This window comes from Magnolia sinica, chromosome 12 (assembly GCF_029962835.1).
Source record: "Magnolia sinica isolate HGM2019 chromosome 12, MsV1, whole genome shotgun sequence".
NCBI classification, from domain to species: domain Eukaryota; kingdom Viridiplantae; phylum Streptophyta; class Magnoliopsida; order Magnoliales; family Magnoliaceae; genus Magnolia; species Magnolia sinica.
Genome location: NC_080584.1, coordinates 19,753,211 through 19,773,969, shown reverse-complemented (window position 1 = coordinate 19,773,969; position 20,759 = coordinate 19,753,211). Strand labels below are relative to the sequence as shown.

Below are 20,759 nucleotides of genomic sequence, written 5' to 3'. Positions count from 1 at the left end.
GTGTTTGCTTCGTTCTTCCTATCCAATCAAGTGATTGGAGCTTCCGATCAAATGTTGTCCATGGCAGTGGGGATCCATGGGAACAACTCGAAGGTGCTGATTTCCTTCATATATGTTAAATGCTCTAGAGTGCTTAGAAGACACCTGTGGGAGAATCCAGCAGTTCTAGGGGAACAATCGTCAGCCCCATGGGCTGTTTGCGGTGACTTCAATGCGGTCCTATATCCATCGGAAAGACGAGGTTCAGCTAATTTTGATACCCAAAGCGCGGCGGAATTCGCTGATGCCTTGGATAAGGCGGGGCTCCAAGATACGCTATACACAAGGAATAGGTTCACGTGGGTTAATAGCCAAGAGGGACAACCTCGTCGGTGGGCTAGATTGGAAAGAGTTTGTTGTAACAATCTGTGGTTTCAATAATTCCAGGACTGCCATGTCAAGCACCTTCCAAGACGGAATTCAGATCACGCGCCTATCCTCCTCGTTTTTCCTCAGCCGCGGCCTACTACCCGGAAAGTGTTTTGGTTCCAACTTATGTGGACCACAGACGACAGTTTCAGGGACCTAATCAGCAGGTTGTGGTCTACAAATGAAGCTGGAGACCCCATTCAGTCCCTCATTAGTAAGCTTAGGAACGTCAAGAGAGCCCTGAAGAACTGGAATGCTAACGTGTTTGGGAATATCTTCAAGAATCTGAAATCAGCTGCAGATGACCTGCACACTGCTGAATTGGCAGCGCAAGATTCAAATGATCCTGCTCGGCTGAATTCCCTGAGATCAGCTAGAAACAAGCTGACACAGCTGGAACTTTGTGAGGAAATATTTTGGAAACAAAAGTCCAGAACTCACTAGTTGCAAGAAGGAGACCGCAACACTAAATTTTTCCATGCTGTGGCCATAAGTCGAGCTAGAAGAGCTAGGATTTGGGAGATCAAGAAAGAGGATGGGGTGCGATTATTAGACAGTAATGAGATTAAGAGTGCGGCAGTTGAGTTCTTTCGCAAGTTTATGCAAGACGTGGATGAACCTCATGGGGGAGATCTCACTTATGCCATTCCACCCTTGGTTTCCGAGGAGGACAACAGATTTTTTATGATGGAACCGACTTGGGAAGAAGTCAGAGACGCGGTTAGATCGCTTCCTCCTGATGGCGCCCCAGGTCCAGACGGTTTTTCGGGGGCATTCTTCCAGGAGTGCTGGGATACGGTGGGCCAAAATATTATATCAGCAACTAGGTTCTTCAAAGGAGGAAACCTTCCTAGAGTTCTCACATCGTCCCTCATCTGTCTAATCCCCAAGATAAGTTCCCCTACCAATTTTTCTAATTTCAGGCCAATCAGCCTAGGTAATTGCATCTATAATATCTTTTCTAAAGTTATTGCTGTAAGGCTGGGAAGAATCCTGCCCAATATTATATCTCCCGAACAAGGGGCTTTTGCGCAGGGTAGATTGATAGCAGAAAGCGGGGCGCTGATCCAGGAAATCTTTCGTGACATCAACCAAAAATCAAGAGGCAACATTTTGCTGAAGTTGGACATGGAAAAGGCCTACGACAGACTCAACTGGACCTTTCTAAAGCAAGTCCTTTCCAGATTCGGCTTCGCTAAAGGCTGGATAAACATGGTGGAAAAGTGTTGGTCCAACTCTTGGTTTTCCATCTTGATAAACGGCGAAGCGGCTAGTTTCTTCAAATCATCTAGGGGGCTACGTCAGGGAGACCCGATATCCCTAGGCCTATTCATCTTAGCGGCTGAGGTCCTAAGCAGGGGCTTCAAGCATCTTATGTTAGGAGGAATTTGTCTGCCTTTTAAGACCCATAGAGATTGCCCTCTGACCTCTCATCTCCTCTTCGCCAACGATACGATTCTATTTACGAATGGTAGCGGTGAATCTTTAAAGGCTATATCCAAGTATCTCAGGAGTTACGAGAGGGAATCAGGTCAAAAAATCAACAAGGACAAGAGTTTCTTCATTCCTTCGCTGATATCGGAGGCCCGCATAAGATCTGCCAGAAGAATCCTAGGCTTTCGTAAGGCCGAAGCTCCATTCACATATCTCGGCATCCCGATCTTCCAAGGGCGGGCGAAGAAAGTGTACTTCCGGAGTTTGGTTGAAAAAATTCAACAGAAAATCGCGGGCTAGAAAAGCAGAATTATTTCCCAAGCGAGTAGGCTGACCTTAATAAATCATGTCGTATCTAGTGTGTAGGTTCATACTTTAGCAGCCATGAACGTTCCAGCTAGCATACTCGGCGATCTCGAGAGGGCGTTCTCAGACTTTTTTTGGGGATGGGAAGGAAATAAAAAGAAATGCCAGTGGCTCAGCTGGAAAAAGCTGTCCCTCCCAAAATCTGAAGGAGGGTTGGGCATTAGGAACCTAAAATCGGTTCTTCAGGCTTTCAAGATGAAGTTTGGCTGGATGGTCAGATTTAGGGGCGTGCACAGTTGCTGGTGTCAATTTGCAAGAGCAAAGTATAATGTGGACATCAGATCTTCTGTTTCTGAATCCCCATCCTGCTTCAGCGTCCCCATTCTGGAAGCAGGTGAGCAGAGTTGTTCCTGCGGTGGCTGAGCACACGAGGTGGCTTATTGGCAAAGGTAATATCAGATTCTGGGAAGATGATTGGTCAAGGCTGGGCCCCCTCAGCACATATAGTCTGCGTCCAGTTTCTGCGGGGCATTCTGCTATTGCGGTGAAAGATTTCATCGACCCATTGGTTGGAAGTCCCTAGACATAGCTAAGAGCATTCTCCCTCAGCAGGTGGTGGACCACGTTTTGAAGGAAGGCTTCTGTACATCTCCCACGGAAGACAGGTGCATATGGTTGGATTCAGATAATGGGGAACTCGCTGTGGATCAGGCGTGGCAATCCATAAGGCCAAGAGCAGATCAGAAAATCTAGGCTAAATGGGTTTGGCATGCTAAGCTTCCGCCTAAAATATCCCTCCTATCTTGGAAAATTCTTGGCTATCCCGGTTGAGATGGCTGTGCAGAAAAAAGGAGTCAGCCTGGCGTCAATGTGCATTTGTTGCCCTCTTTCCCCGCACCTCAAATCGGTGGACCACCTTTTTGCGAATAGTCAGACGACTGTCCAAGTTTGGGGTTTCTTCAATAGGGCCTGTAACATGCGTGCTATGGGGCCAAGCTCTGCCACTTCCATTGTTGCTCGTTGGTGGGCGTCCTCGCCGATCTTGAGGTCTCTCCCCCTCCTTAAAGGGTTGATCCCGTCATTCATCCTCTGGGAGTTGTGGATGGCTAGAAACAAGGCGCGTTTTGAAAATCAAGGAATGCTTGTGTTGAGGATCATCGGGAACGTGCTCCGATGGGTCAGGCTTACGGCCGATGGTCTCCCGAGGACAAAATCCATGATTCTGCCTATACGCCTCTCGCTCGAGATGCTTGGGATCAGCATCCCCAAGCCCAAGCAGCCCGTTCCTTCTATTGTCAAGTGGTCGAGGCCTCCTCGGGATTGGGTCAAAGTGAACATTGATGGATCGATGAGGGGGAACCCGGGACCTTCTGGAGGAGGTGGTGTGGGAAGAGACTGTAATGGGGATTTCCTTTTTGCGTTCGATTTTGGATGGCATCGAACAGTGTGCCCACCTTGGGTACTCGAGAGTGGAGATATCCAACGAATCAAGTATGGGGGTTGCGACCCTCGCCAAGGAGGCAAACGGGTCCTGGGCTTTGTGGTACTGGAGGAGAAGGATTGATGCTCTTAGATGTACCTTGGAGGTTTGTATCTCTCATACGCCTAGGGAAGCCAACGTGGTGGCGGATGGACTAGCCAGACTAGGGAGCAAGTCTCAATTTGGGACGATTTTCAAATCCAAGGAGTCCCTCCCCACTAACATCAAGGGTAACATGTTTCTGGACAGAGTAGGTTTGGGCTACCCAAGGGAGGTCTAGTACTCTCAGGGTGTCGTTTTCTTTCTTTCGTTTTGCTCACAGGATAGGCGGGCCACCCCTTTTTGTCGATGGCCTGGCCCGAATTAGTTCTAGCTTTGTATAGCCTTGGGCTTGCGTTGATATGCGATACAAGCTCTCTTTAAATAATAATAATAATAATAATAATAATAATAAAAGATCATCTTCTGTAAGGGAACCAATGACAAATTGAGATGGAAGGTCTCCACCATCAAGTTCGACAACTAGTCGATATGCCTGTGGCCTAAGTCCTGACCTACATAAGAATGTTAGTACTCATGGGAATGTGACTTATTGGATGCTTAGATTGGAGTATCACTTCAAGTTTCTTGTTTAAGAAACCCGGCATGCTTAGCCCGGATCAATTTGTATCCATATTAGCTTCGGCCACTCCTTAGACCTAAAGACATATGGGTTCAAGTTCGTAATATAATATGCTTAAGCCCGCCTAACGAAGTCAATTGCAATGGCTCATATGTGGATATTGTTGGGTTCATGCATTAGGATACGATTGACCAACAAGGTATCCACTAGTCTCTTAGAGGTTCTTATTGCTGATAATTGGTAAATTGAATCATCCATCAAGTGGTTTTTCATCGGTACCAATACCTCAAAAGTTTCAAAATGATTTTAACCATTGAAATGTTCACACCGTACTTAAAAATAATTGCAATGGTTGAGATCTTGCAGTTTATCACTTGATTTTCATGGGAATTGGATCCAAGATGGATGGTCCTATTTTGTGGAGGGATGAATCAATTTGAATATATGGTTAGGCAAGATTATTAACCTTAGACATAGTGGGGCAGCACAAAAAACCTGTACGGTGGTGGAACCACCATACCGTCTCTCTCTACAATCCTAACTCTTTATAAAATAAGATCATATATCAGAGAGAGAGAGAGAGAGAGAGAGAGAGAGAGAGAGAGAGAGAGAGAGAGATGTGAGGAGAGAGATTGCTTCCCCTCTCCCTCCCCACATCCACACATGTGGGGTCAACTATGAGTGCATCCCTTGTGCGCTGCCCTTTTTTTTCTTTCTTTTTTTTACACACACTCACACCCACACACACCACATGGGCACTCAAACCCATGACCTCAGTGTTGAAACTCACAGAGTCCACCACTGAGCCATGAGTAGGAACCCCCCTTGTGTGTTGCCCAGGCCCCACCCTAGATCTGCATGTTGGCTTTCTTTCTCTCTTCATTCGAAATAGATCTAGAAGAGAACCATCTACTTTGAAGGTACAACATCTGCGTTTGAACAGTTTTTGGCAACAACGATTAAAAGATAACTCTAAACCTAGATTCCCTGATTTTGGTTTTCTATAGAAACTAATATCTAAACGGTGAAACTTAGGGTTCAACAACTAATTTTGACTATTAGAAAAGTTTTAATTTTCCTGCTGCATTTCCAAAACTCCAGCTGCTGCATCTCGTCATTCTTCATCCACTGTAAATCGAGACTTTGCACAGTGGAAAAAGAGTTTTGGTACTCTGGCATAGTGTAATGCCTGATATGAAGGTACTAAGAAATCATAATCGAGACTTTGCACAGTAGATAAAGAGTTTTGGTACTCTGGCATAGTGTAACAGCTGATATGAAGCCACTAAGAAATCATACATGTGGTATAAATGAAACTAAAATTAAACAGCTCAAATTGAGAGCCAGAATTTAGGTGGACAATGAATGAAAAATGATAGCGATTTGATTGCCAACAACCCAATTGCTGGACATATAATGGACAGTTGATTTGATTGCTTATCAAACTGGTGGACAGTTGAAATTAATATATATATATATATATATATAAATAAAACCCAATAATCAAAGATAAGATTGTTCGTTCAATATGTTTTTTGGATGATGACCCACTCCAAGTTGAGCAGTTTTAAGAGAGTGAAGTATGCCACAAATGCAATTTATGACTGCCTGAGTATCAACAATCACACTCCTACCAGAGTATCAATAACTCTCTTGCACAATACATGCAGGTTTTGATTCCAAAGAGTGAGATAGGATCAAAAACCTCATGGACTGAGAGATTCTATACATCCATTTTGGGTCCTTATTTCTTATTTCTTTTTCCTTTTTTTTTTCTGAAAGGTAAAGAATTTATATTAAATAGAAAGAAAGAATACAGCAGCAAGAAAGATGGAAAAAACTTCCCTCATAGAGCCCCTATCCCTGTTCCCAGTCCCTTAACAGAGAGAGAACTTTTCCGGTAGCTGTTGAAGCAGACCCCACTGAGTTCCTAAAACATCTATCATTTCTCTCCCCCCAGATGGTCTAAAGGGCTGCCAACAGGGTTTTTCTCCACTAGGACAAAATGCATTCCCTCATGCCATGACTCAAAAAGCCCTTGAATTTTGGCATAACCCAACTGATATTAAAGAAACTCAGAATGCTGTTCCACAAGCTCGAGGCAAAAGGACAGGATAAGAAAAGGTGATTCACCGATTCAGTGTCCTTCATGCAAAGAAGATGAAACGTTCGGGATGATCATGCCGCTTTTCCGAAGGTTATCGACAGTGAGAATTCGGCAAACTTGAGAGGACCTCAACATTTCCAAATATGAGTTGTATGAGTAATGAGGGAAGGGGTAGGGGCTTTCGTGAGATGCTCATACAATGACTTGACAGAAAAAGATCCCGATTTGTCTCTATGCAATACTAGAGAATCAGCAGTTTCTGGGGATGGAGAAATGCCTTCATGCCTTTGCAAAATCTGGAGGCACTCCTCTTCTTCGATCTCTGTTAAAATTGGAAGATCCTAGCCATCAAAAACTTTGTTCTTGCCTCCACTAAATATTGTTTTGGAAGCTAACAATGAAAAGGTTAAGAGTTGACCAAGGGGACTTTTTTTGGGGCAACATCAATTCATGATGGGGGCCATCAGATTAATGACTTGGATAAAACAACTGCAGCCCCTCACGTACAAACTAGGTGCATGATGGGTGAGTTCCCTGTTGGTTACAAAGAGGAAACTCACACTCACCCTGCATTTCATCATCAAAATCTAAGCCTTATTCCAATTAATTGGAGTGGGCTACGTGAATCCTATTCCACCAGTCTACTCTATCAAGGCCCTTACCTTCACATAGACCATAGCCCATCAACTTGCCTACTGCATTTATATATAAGAAAATCATCTAGATTACCAAAAAGAAAAGAAAAGGAAAGGAAAAACCGTCATGGTCATCATTACAGCATTTGGAATTGAAAACAACTATATCAAAGGCTCAAAAACTATATGAATATCGCCAACTTGCATTCATGGGTACTAGCGATTACTTACTAATGTGAAGAATCCGTTCTTGATTTGGGCTGTGGCATGATTTTGGGGTTGGTGAACCAGGTGGTGTAGAGGAATTGCTTGTGGGGGCCGACGTGGTTGCAGACTAGCCGCAACTTCTGCCTCTCCCTCATCCATCTTAGCAGTATTTTCATGTGCCTCTTGCTGGTTAATCCTCTCAATCCAACATCCTGCAATCCTCTCATGCTGCATTTTATTAATCCACATAATGGGATTCTAAGAGAAATCATAAAGCATCAAAAGCTGAAGTAGAATACCTTTCAAACCAAGATCATGATGGTACTAGAACTAGAGAAATGATCACATACACCTCCATCATGGTTACAGGACTTGGCAACTGGACCCAACTCGTTTAGCCATGAGCCGAGTCATGACTCACACAAGCCGAGGCTCAATCAGCCTGATTCACCCAAGTCAGGGGTGACTCATGGTATTGAAACGTATCAAGATAAATTGAGTCTGAGTCGACTCGGACAAATCAAATCATCCAGTGAAAAATAAATAGATAAATAAAATAATAAAAAGGGAAAAAGAAAACCATGGCCTCAATGGCATCACCAGGTGTGAGCCTTAAAATCAGACTAGTCCAATCATCAGGTGCATCAGATTTAAAAACCTTTAATCTTAACCCATCTGCTTCTAATTGGCTTTGTAGCAGGAGGTGAAGTAACATATAAAATCTATTCCTCAAGGCAATTCAAAAAAAGGTCAAAAACAAAGTTATCCATTTAACCTAATTGACCTGAGTTGAATCAGCAAGTTCTTCAAGTACTAGACTGCTATAAACAATACACATTCGCCAAGGAAGCAATTCATAGAGGTTCACTATTCCAGCACGGGTATAGCCTAACTGCTCTACGCACTTGCACAGGTGCAAATATGTTACATGCATACACAATCAGACCTGTCCATCATACCGATGCCCTGCCCAAAAGATCAGGCTGGTCCATTCATAGATTAGCCACAGAATATAAAACAAATAGGAGGCTAGAAAAGAACTTGTTATAACTTGTCCATTTCCTTTGTTCACTGTAGCCCGCTTGATGGGTAGACCGGTCTGATTTTTGGGCCATGCATCTATACGGTGGTGAGAGGATTCAATGATGGCAGAGGAACATGCTTTGGCAATCTCGAAACCAAAATCTGGTTAAGAAATGCAATATCAACATTTCCTTCCACCGCAAACATACCAAAGAGAGACAACAGACCATACCACTAGTAATCGCATCAATAGCAACTGAAATAACACAAGTACTTCAAATTTAGACAAGAAGAAGGAAAAGAAACCCCAATTAGTTCTTAAAACAAGAAAATGTTTTCTAACGCAGGCAAGAGAATATAATCTAAAGTAGGATAAGCTACATCTATACTTATACAACGCGAATGGCATGGGACGAATTTACCCATTGTTGTCACCAATTCAATCAAATTGGGCCACTTATGTGATCGAGGGCCTAGATTTGGTTTTCGTGTGTGGGTAATATGCGCGAGCATGCCAAAGTTTGCTCGACTCAAAGTTTGACTAAACCATTGATGTACCCCCACGTTGAGCTAAACAAATTGGAGACTGGGATCAAAGATCCAGGGTCCTCTCAACCACCAATGTTTGCTCTTCTGTTCAGGCCATTTGTGAAAGGGTAATGGTTAGCTCTTCCGAATGAGTTCTTTTTGCCTTGTGACAATAGACATGAGTCTATGACTTAAGGACTTGTTCTTTCACCAACACTCTCAGTTCAATTCTCAAAGGAACAAGCATGCACAAGCAAATTAAATTAGGCAAAACGTTGTCAATTTCATACAATCGACAAGTTGTGAGACAACTAAATAATAATAAACGAGAAAAGGGAAAGATACCTACTTGATGTGTCTATCGGAACAGATGCTTTAGGCGCGTGTGATCAACTAAATCAGAACTTAGGCGATCACAATCCTACAACTTAAAGTTGCAGAAAATTACTTTTACTCCTAAAGTACTGTAGTGGGAGCCACTAGGCGGTAGCTATGTAAAACTAAGCTAGGCTAGGCTAAGAAAGATAAATGCAAGATAATCTAAAAGATAGATTAATGTATTTGGCGTAGGGCCCCAAGCTCTTCTTCGATTACTCCTTTTATAGCTTGTCGAAGCGGTGAAACCCTTGTAGGGTTTCCTTGTCGATCATGGATCCTTCGCTCTCACGCCACTGTTCTAGATATGGGCATCTCCTTGATTGATCCGGAACTATTGGCTTACGTTGGAAAGAAAGGACTCCGGCTAAATCCGGACTCATTGGCTTCTCGAATATTCTTCTCGTGGTTGATCCTTCGCAGAAATGTTTGTGACCCATTACATGGCTTCAAGCCAACCACCAAAGTTTCACTGGATCAGGGGACCTCAAGGGTTGATCTGGGTGTCAGATCGATCATGGCCATTCAACATCTCTTGTTAATGGCCCACCTTGTCGTCTTCAAGGTGTTGGACGGTCCAGATCAAACCTCCTCCTACACTTAACCATCACCTATGGTTTGGAGTGATGGAGGGATTTGACACCCAACACAGATGTGTCATCGGTCCAGATTTGTTCTAGTTCCCCCATTCTCTTAATTCCAATTAATGTACGATGGGGAAGGCTTGATCAAGCCGATGTGTCTGTTCTTTTGGATCCGGATCCGAGTTGTGGCTGGGTTCACTTGGACATTGGTCCAATCTGCGGATCTTCATAATCTTCTTGAACACTACAGCCTCTCCGAACATCTCTAGGAAGATCTCCCATTTTGGAAGGACTGTAAGAGATGGCCTCACCGAGAATATCATAGCCAGCTTTGTTATTAGATCTATTCTCTTGGTGGGTCTCTTATAGACGTGCTAGGTGCATTGCCTCATTAATGGGCACAATAAACATAGCAACATGACGTGCTAATTCGCTCTCCTAAAGGCGGGTGTAAGGGCTCGTGCCTTCTCATTTATAATCGAATGTGTATCGCCGAAGGAAGATCATACAATGATACTCTCAGGTGAGAGTATGTTTCATGCCAGTTGCGGTCACATGGTGTCGACATGTGGCAGCTTTGATTGGTCCACATCAGGGCACTTATAATGGGTGTAAACACCCATCATATTAGTTTTATTCTTTTGGGCGGACATGGAAAGGATTTTATAAGTATGTGAGTCATTATCACATGACATGTGGTTCCACCATCTCTTCAACTCTTGGTTTCTTAAGAAGGAAAAACTTTAATACTCCGGCAGCATGTAATGGATAATACATAGTCGCTTTGGCATTACTTAGAAATTGCCTACATGAAGTACAAGTTAAACTAAACTGGAACAACGTTTATTTGTACCATGAACCAAAGATTACAATTATTTGATAATCTGACAATCAGATTGGTCAACATTTATTGGATGGTTAAAATGAAATATATCCAAATTGTCCTATTTCAACAAACTAGTTAGAGGTTGCTAAACAAATCTGATTTTGGGAGTGTGACTTAGTGATCTTGCGTTATAAAATTTAACTGGTTTGACTTGGAATTTAGGCCCCGTGTACAATTTCTAAGTGCCTGCTTATCAAGCATCACAATCTCTGACAGTGTACCAAATAACTGCCCTTTCTAAACAGCAGACTTTGATGCTTTGGGAGAGTGAGATGGTCGAGAAGCCGGCACCAAAAAATTGCACACTTGAAATACCATGAAATCAAACCAAAACATTCAAATCATGAGTATTTTTTTTTATTTTTTTTTGAAGACACGGGGAGTCCCCACCTCTTTTGAAGTGAGACTAATCCCTGCGGATACACGCAATCACCCACAACCACATGTATCGGGTAATGCCAAGGAGGGGAATCGAAATCATGAGTATTTAATTTATATGGATCTCAAAACAAATATATAGTGACTTTTATTCTTTAATTGCCTATTGGTGGTTAGTTAATGGACGGCCAAAAGAAAACAATTAATGGACCAAATTAAACAAATAACAGCTTATTAACCAGTATTAAGAACATCAAATCAATCTGATAAAAAATGATCTATTCAATGTAGGCCTTATTTAGACAGTTCTATTGATTTGATGTATGCTAAGTGTACAATTTCAAAGAGCCCAACCATCAACAATCTCCAATAACTCTTGCTTCTCTGCATCATCTCCCACATCTCGAAAACCACTTCTTCTCTCTCCACATGCCCGTGCGTAGCACCCCCAATAGTATTAATAAGATGCATGGTAGTTGATCTGTGTAATGCGGTGACCCAATGTATTTTTGGAGCATTTGAAGCAACAAAGGAACAAAGGAACTTCTAGTGTATGAAGATTTTTCCTATCAAATTTTATTGAGTTTTGAGTACAAGAAGTTGGCAAAAGGGATTTGGAATTCTTTCCTCATTGGCTCTGGGATCTCAAGATCCTTTAAGAAAATTCATTGGTTATCTATTGATGGAATGGCAGTGTGCTGTTTACTGGCTAAAGCGGTATCCTTTGGAAGATTTTTTTTTTTCTTTTCTTTTTTTTTGAGGGGGGGAGCTCCTTTGGGGAGTGTGGAAAGAGACAAATAGAAGAGTTTTTCGAGGATAAAGTGATGCAAGACAATTAACCACTTGCTCTAAAAGCTCGAACTGTTAGAGTATGGCGAATTAATCCATTTATCTCATAGCCCAGGCCCCACATCTCATGGGTTAGGACCTCGGCCAAACCCCCTTCGTGAGCCCCAAATCACATGGGCCGCCCACCCCGAGTGTGTCCCCGCATCCTATGGGCTACCCCACTCGAGCCCGGTGTGAAATGCGCATTAATCACCCCTAGTGAGGAGTCTCGAACACGAGACCTCCCCCGTGGGCCCCAAATCACATGGGTCACCCACCCCGAGTGTGTCCCCGCATCTCACAAGCTACCCCACTCGAGCCCGATGTGAAAATGCCCCTGCATTATAAAGCTAGGCCAATTGTCTCCTTAAAAGAGAAGTATTTTGGTTATGATTGTTAATTAGGCACTACTGGGGCAGAAGTTTAGAGGGGGTTCCAAGGCAGACCATTTTGGGGATTGCAGTGCTTTGGAATTGATTGTTGTTAGCCTGGTGCTGTGGGTATGGGATATTTGGGATCCCTTTTTCCTTGATTTTTTTTCCCTCTATCGAGAGGCCAGCTTTTTTAGTGATGAAAGGGCATTCAATCTTGTTTGTTTCATTCTGATTCTTCAATAATAAAAAATTTGCCTTCCAAAAAAAGGAAGGAATAAAAAAATTTTGAAGCCCAACATCCAGAATGACTGCCAAGGAAGATCACTACAAGTAGGTTATTTCCACTTTATAAGACTAGTCAATAACAATTCATTTCAGCGCCACATCCAAATATGCCCAAAACGGCATCAAATCAAGACCAGATCATGAACACATGTACATTATCCTTGTATGCCATAACTATTGAACTTAGATGGATGCAGAAATATGTATGTTTGGATCAACATGTGGGAAGAGCAGGAAGAATAGAATTAAGAATAAGGTTGCTCGAAGAAACTTACAAATACCCTGCCCCAGTAAAACATAATAAGATGGAGGGCTGGTTGAGACTTCAGCCACGTTCTAAGAAAACCAGAGAGAAGAAACTTCAATTGAGGTTGAAAGGCTTAAGGATAAGATATGGGGAAGACACAAAAGGATTCAGATTGAGGTAGTGGGAAAGGATATCAAAAGATTCAAAACTTGTTCACTAAGGATAGGACCTTAGATAGGAATGATAAGCAAACAGGATTTTTAAAGCCAGCATGAATAGCTGAGAGCCGGGGACATGTATATAAAGATGATGATCAATGTCTCTTCTAATGTAGAATGAGAATGTTTTTAGTTGGAGATGGTTGAATGTGTTGTGGATATGTTCAAATACTAACCAAATAAGTCTTGGCACATGATTGCAAGATTAAGATCATGAGTCTCAAAAGGCTGACATCCCCCTGCCTATTACTGCTATATTGATCAAAGATTGTTCACTGCATTGTTGGATGATATGATTGAAGAATTGAATAGATTAGCCATCCAAGTCATCATCGGAAGAACCTCTTCATTCTGAAAAATTGCTATAGATGCCTATGTTGAAATATAGTTGCACAAAGCATGGAGTTTGAATGCAGGATGGGAAAGCGGCTGGTTTAAAATGTTAGCAAGTATAAACAGCTAGGAAGTCAGAGAGGGAGCATGAGTCCAAAGTGCAATTCGAACCCAGAACAGTATCTAAGCACGTTAACTTCATCTACAGACCACAGATAGTAATAGGTACCCACAAGCTGAAATTGAATTCTTCACAACATTATACAACTCAAATCAGAGATTCACGATGCATAACAGGAGCTAATAAACTGAAATCTTATCAAAACGACTTCACAAATAGCAACTAGTCCACAATTTACATGGAGAACCCACTTCACAAGTTCCATTAGTTACAATCTTAACCAAAACCCACTCACAAATTACACAAATTTCAAACCATCATGTGGAAAGAATAGAAAACAGAACGTGCCAGAGGCTGAAATGAGATTTTCACAACATTACAGCTCAAATCAAACATAAGAGTCAAGAATTTGAAATTTTACCTTGAAATGAGATATTAAAAGTGTACGCAGCTCAAGTCAGAGATTCATGACTATATTAATCAAAACCTCACTTGGTCATTCAAAAAATAATAATAATAATAACCAAACATCCACTTCATGTGCACATTTGAGCGCACAAAAAATTTAAATTGCAAAAACATGGAAATAACCAAACTTGAGTTTCCTTGGCATTCAAATTCACAGTTTGGGCACCAAATTGCAATAACACGACTTTCAAGTTGGATTTGAGATGGGAGATGTTTCAACAACATTAGTAATCAATTTTCTTTTGTTATTTGTAGGGCAGAATCTTATGTACCTGAGTGGGTTTCTTGAAGTGCTATTTTGAAATATTGTATCTTGCTTTTTGCTTGAAAAGATTGCAAGTTTTTGGGCGCCACCTCAGTCCCTCTCTCTCCACATGCATTGTACATGCCAATATGCAAAACTCCCTCCCTCCCTCCATAGTATACAAAATTGTAATTCTACGTTACTTCCTCATCATGAATACTAGGAAACACAACTTGCTTTTCTCATCTTGTATTGTCTAAACTAAATAGTCGTAACACTTGTGTATCCAAACACATTCTGAACAAACTATACAAAACAAGGTATCCCGTAACAGTAACAGTGGCCACATAGACCACAACCATTAGCATTATGATACAGTCCGTAACAGCAGTTATGACCTTTTTTTTTTTTTTAAGAAAACTTGTATCGGCTCTATAACAAGCCTCTATGGGTCATTTTTTTTCCACAACGAACATTACGAGTTTACGACCCCCTAGCGTGTAACAGTTGTCATCATTACTATTACATAATGGCCGTTCAACACACCATGATACAAAACCAAAGGCATCATTTGTTAATGCAAGAACAATAGAAAGCAAGAAGTACAAAAAAAATAAAAACAGGAATGAGATCCTATAGGCATTTTATAGGCTCAAATGGAAGTCTTATAATATATGGTCAAAAGTGGTGTGCGTGTACCTTAACATGTTCCCACGTTTCTGATATGGTGAGCGGGCCATGCTCCTTGACAATATCGAATAGGACCCGTGTGATCGTTTGGGTTTGTTCAGGTGGGGTCTTCAGCTCTATTGGTTTAAGCTTGGGCTTGGGTTTCTTGGCAATGCACCTGATTGCAGTGGCGAACATGGTCCAAAATGCAAAGCTAGCCTAAGTCTCTCTCTTTTGAGCTCTTTTCCCCCTTCTTTGTGATGAGACCTGGTAAGATCAACAAGCATCTTTTATGGGCATAGTAATGAAAATCTTTGAACTTTTTAAAAAATCCCATCTTTTCATACATTATTCAGTGATTGGTGGGGGGGGGGTCCAAAATCATCATTTATTGGGCTAGACCCCAATGTGCGTTCGCCACCCAGTAATTGCAACAACTCATCCACATCAAATTTTGCATATAAGCATGAGAATCAAGAGCATTCACATGAATGGAGCATGGACCGACAATCACATGATGCAAGAATCTTAACCATCTGAATCAGCATGATAAATTTGGATTGCTGACCATTTATCTTTCAAATGTCCATTTGATGGGCACAAATTAGCTGGTTAGGATCATTCGATCAGTATGATTTTCAGACTATGCTCCACCCAAAACGGAGAACATGATTAGGATACTCTAGATTGGCATGCACGCATATCAAGCAACGGTGGATGAGTTTCCAGGATCTAGTACTCTATGATGAACGTACATTAGAACCATGGTTGCAACTGGGTTGGTTCGGATGGACCTAGCACGAGCCCAGACCTCTTAGGATTTAAGACCCATGGGTTCAACTCGAGCTTGAGTTTTCAGGCCCCATAACTAATTAAACTGGGTATGGGATTCATCCAAGCCAGGTTCCCAAGTACGTGGGCTACATTGGGGTAGGCTTGGATTTGGGTCCATGTGTTTAGGGCTGTCAACGGGTTGGTACGTGTTGCATCTTAGAGTTCCTGGACTCAAGTTGATCCGGGTAAGGTCATGCTAAATCTGGGTCCTTTTGTGCTTGAGCCTCGTATTTGAGGACTGAGACGCAGATCCAATAGGGTTCTGGTACCCATTGGGTCTTTGGACCTTCCTTGGACCGAGTCACGTTTGGGTCATTATGAGTTGGGTCACATCAAATACAGGCATTTAACCATTTGGGCAACCTAAACGGATGGATTAGATCACATACGCCTCTACCACTTACATGCATATGGCTTAACAAAACTCATTCTGTTGCTGGAAAAGTTAAAATATATTCAATATAATATATGATATGACTATTAAAATTAATGGGACCCGACCTAACCCCATTCAATTTTAACTGTGTCCAAGATGGTGGACCCAATCCATAGTGATAAATCTCATTCTCGGCAATTTATTAGCCCCAAAATTTCTCAAGAGATTTTCAAATTTTGAGGTTTTTCCCAGGATATTATCAGGAAAATCTCGCCAAAATTTTGAAATATTTAAAAAATATTTATTATAAATTATTAAATAAATTATATGTGTCCAAGATGGTGGACCCAATCCATAGTGATAAATCTCATTCTCGGCAATTTCTCAGCTCCGAAATTTCTCAAGAGATTTTCAAATTTTAAGGTTTTTCCCAGGATATTATCAGGAAAATCTCGCCAAAATTTTGAAATATTTAAAAAATATTTATTATAAATTATTAAATAAATTTATAAAACAATGCCATAATGTTTTTTACTATTTCTCCTGTTAATATCAGGATAAAAAAACGCGATATTTGAAAATCTGGCAATAATATCATTCGGTGCATTTATCCCAATATTATTGCAATATTTTCAAAATCTCAGGATATTTGTCACACTGACAAAACCCAAAGCCGAGTAGACCCATTTTCTATTGGGTCAATGGACCCATCCTGACCCATTTCTAAACGGGTCCGGGAAATTGGACCCGGACCGTTTAAAATAAGATCGGTTCCGGGTCCTAAAACCGAGAACCAGACATGGCAAGACCTGAATCCGACTAGCACGGATCCAGCAACTCTAGGACCCGACCCGAACGCGTTCCATTGACAGTCGTTTTCGTGTTTCCTCTATCGCAAACCCTATATATATATATATATATATATATATATATATATATAAATATATATATAAAGCTTTCCAAGAGCATAAAAGAAAAGTGGCATTCTCAAGAAAATTAAGGGTGCGTTTGGATGCACTATTGAATCGAATTGCAATCACTAATGGAAGGTCTTGGCGTCAGATTGCAATACGTCACTTTCAAGTTGGACTTGAAAGTAATAAAATTGAAATTTGAGGGCTAACGTACTCTAAATACTAGTATAAAATCGGGGATGATTGTTTTCATTTTCTCTTGACTGAAAACTGATTGCTTTGCAATTCAATTCGTTTGTGCATCCAAACGGAGGTTAAGTAGATTACCAGGATCTAATTTCGGAAGAACGCTGCAAGAATAGCCTTCTTTTAGGTGCTACCGTCGTTTTCCACCTTCATTGCCCATGATTTCTGTTTGGATTTTGAAGAGAGAGGGGTTCGCTTCCATTTCCAAAAGAGTTTGATCATACAGTCGCTCCATTTTCTGAAATTTACAAATAGGTCCTCTTCCTTTATAGTGTGTCGAGTTCAGTAGGGGTTCGCTTCCATTTCACAAAACCTGGGGCCACAGAAGTTTTCCATTTGGCGGAAGCGGATTGGCTGGTGTTCCGCACATCAGCGATACAGCTGTTGTGTTGACGTCACAAAGTTATGTGGATCACATCATGAGGTATGCGTTATATCCCAACCGTCCTTTCATTTGGCGAGCTCGTCCTAAGATTTTAACCAAAAGATAAGACAGATCCAAAGATCAAGTGGACCACACTGGAAAAAGCCAGGGGGATTGAACGTCTACCATTGAAACCCTATTGGGGTCGCAGAAGTTTTGGATCGATATGATATTTGTTTTTACTCTTCATCCAGGTCTGTGTGACCTTATGGACAGACTGGATGGAAAATAAACGCTATGGTGGGCCCTACGAATGTTTTAACAGTAAGAAACATTGTCCCAGTTCTATTTACGGTGTGATCTACTTAAGCTTTGAATATGAATAATTTTTTGGTATAATGCTCTAAAATGATCCCACAAAATAGATATAATAAATACATCATTTTGGGCCATGTAACTTTGACCTTTGAACCGTTCGTACAGCTCGGACTCGAGGAGCTGCTGCGCTCGTCATCGCACGACACGTACCCACACCAGCCATATCGCTGGGATGCGAATTAGCTAATGAACCCGACAGTAGCGAACTTGCTACTGAAGTGACGTCACCACGTTCTGTGGGGCCACTTTGATGTATGTGTTATATCCACGCCTTCCATCTATATGGAGATATCATTTTAAGGGATGAGCCAAAGAATAATGCAGATTCAAAGCTCAAGTGAACCCCAGCACAGAAACAATGGGGACAGTGACACCCACCGTTGAAACCTTCCTAGGGCCCACCATGATGTTTGTTTGAGATCCAACGGAAACGGATTGGCTACTCCCCCTCCCACCAGCCCCGTGGCTGGTGGTCGGTGCTCCGTGGGCCCCACCATGAATTTATTGGTGAATTTTGACGTGCGGGCAATCAAAAAGTGAATTTTGACCGTCCATCTAGTGGATGAATAGCACAACTCAAAACCACACCGATCAAATAAGGAAATCTGGTCTCGACGGTTGGCAATCTGGTCTTGTGTGCTGCGACCCAGTGGAAATTTTAGATCGGCCAGGATGATGTCTTGACATAATGTGGCCCAATCAATGTAGAGAGTGGATATCAAATACTCATCACGTTGGACCCCACGAAGCCTTTGTTGCAAGTATTCCCTGATATTAGACATACATGTAAATAGGAGTGGTGGGAGCAAATTACTCAGCATTAAAGAAATGGAAGGACAAAAATGCTTAAAATTGGCCAACTGCTACTGGCGTTGTTACGTAAGTAGAGATTTTCTGTCACAGGTCATCCACAGCCTGCAATCTAGATGAACGGTCCTGATTGATACGTCAATCTGCCACGTGTCCTGTCCAATGATACCTCCGGACGCGGATTTCCTGCGAAAGCCTTTCGCAGGAAGTTCCTGCGCTGGGAACGCAGGTGGCGCCCACTGGGATGTTTGTGAGAAATCCTCACCGTCCATCCGTTTTGTGAGTTCATTTTAGGACATGAGGCCAAAGATGAACCGCATCCAATGCTCAAGTGCGCCGAAAACGTGATAATTAAATGTCCACAGTTGAAATATTCGTGAGGCCACATAAGTTTTGAATCATGCTAATATTTGTGTTTTCAGTTCATCCCAGTAGGAATGACGTTATTAACGGTATGGATTGCATGTAAACATCACTGTCAAACCCAAGGAGGTTTCAACCGTAGAAATTTCCCTAAATACCTTTTTCCTTTAGTACGGCCCACTTGAGTCTTGGATTCCTGACAAACATTACGGTGGGCCCCACCTAAGTTCCCAGCTCAGGAAATCCGCGTCCGATACCTCTAATATATTCCAGTTCTACCGGCCCTACATCCGAACGCCCAAGCTCAAGCCGATGGATCTCCTACAAAATAATGAGTTTTCCCGTTTAGAGACAATTGCCGATTGGCCCTCCATTTTGAAAATCAGTTTTAGAGGCCCCAAAAATGATGGCTAGGATTTACCAATCAATGTAGGTACTATACATCAGGCCCGCCACGATAGAGACCCCAACAAATGAATGATCTTCATCAAACATATATATCCATAACTACCGTCCATCATGGTGACCAAGTACAAAAATTTATGAGGCCCACCGATGATGCCCGAAATCAAGAAAAAAAGGGTGCAATGATCAGTGAATCATGCTCTACTTTTGAGAATCCAAACATGGCGCTTTGCAAAGAATTCACATGTTGAACCCACCCAGCCCCATACAACACAAGGTGACAACCTGGAGTTTGTAGGACGTCCGAATCATGCGTTAGGTGGGGCCCATCCTCTCGATGATCTGGCCAACAAATCAGGCAGTTAAAATTTTCCTTCAACCAATGAATGTACGGGAACAAAGAGCAATCTGCATAAGAACTTGCATTTCTAGACCGTCCATTGTTTTGGCATGTCTGACCTACCCCGTCTTTTTTCTTCTACTGTTTTTTTTTTTTGGCCAGTTCATCAAGTGGGTCCCACCCACTATGGGGATTACAGCTTCTCCACATATGCCAAGCTGGCACGTGCTCAGATAAGAAGAAACAGGCAACAAATCTCCCCAAAAAGCTCCCAAATAACTAGGACTCACCTCGGTGCAACTGGTGTGAGTGAGAGAGGCTGAGATCAACAGTCTATGACAGTACACATGATAGAATGCCAAGCTAAATCTAGACGGTCATTAGGCATGCCTGCAAGTCGTGCCTGCGCTGGCTGGTCCCTTCACCAGGTGGGTCACAAGCAAGGAAGAAATGGCCGTTGGAGAAAATAACAATCCACATTCAATGCAATGCATGCATGCAGCCATCTGTTGAATAAGACTGGCTTGCATTTTGGGTGCAGACCAGAGAGCAACTAGCCAAGGGGTGCAACTCGGGCAGGTTGGGTCAGGTTGATCAAGAGAACCCAATCCAACCCTACCCAAATTCCTCTGCTCTCAACCCTAAATCGACCCAACCCGACCTCAATACATGTGATTATTCCAAACCCAACCTGAACTCAACCTGATTTCAGATTGGGTTGGAGTTTTCAGGCTGAGAAGTTGTATACCATAACAATCTGGCAGTTCACATGCAACAGCCTTTGTAACTTCATCCAAACTGATACATTTACAACAGTAGGTATTTACGATGCTCAAGGGAAAGGTTGTAATGTTTGCCGTTTGGGTTTTCAGTTTGTTCGGGTGGGGTCCACTCCCATGGTCGGTGTTTTCAAACTATTTGATACAACGGGCATTGGCAGGGTGGTCCATGCACCTGAAATCCCCGAAT

The 20,759-nt window shown here is 42.2% G+C and overlaps 1 protein-coding gene across 7 annotated transcripts in view; it reads right to left on the bottom strand.

The window, feature by feature from the left end:
- The window catches only part of LOC131221066 (uncharacterized), a 105,203-nt gene extending 87,782 nt beyond the window's left edge, over positions 1–17,421 (bottom strand). For 4 of the 7 annotated variants that reach the window (XM_058216162.1, XM_058216159.1, XM_058216161.1 and 1 more), the window contains exons 1-3: positions 17,212–17,418; positions 14,791–15,027; positions 7,224–7,411 (exon numbers count right to left, since the gene is read on the bottom strand). In XM_058216162.1, coding sequence (XP_058072145.1) covers positions 7,224–7,411; positions 14,791–14,958 — 356 coding nt within the window. In that variant the 5' untranslated portion in view covers positions 14,959–15,027; positions 17,212–17,418. Of the gene's footprint in view, positions 1–6,591; positions 6,680–7,223; positions 7,412–14,790; positions 15,028–16,779; positions 16,872–17,211 lie in introns of those variants that run through there. The other 3 variants (XM_058216156.1, XM_058216157.1, XM_058216155.1) reach the window with 3 other exon arrangements.
- Positions 17,422–20,759: the final 3,338 nt, after the last annotated feature.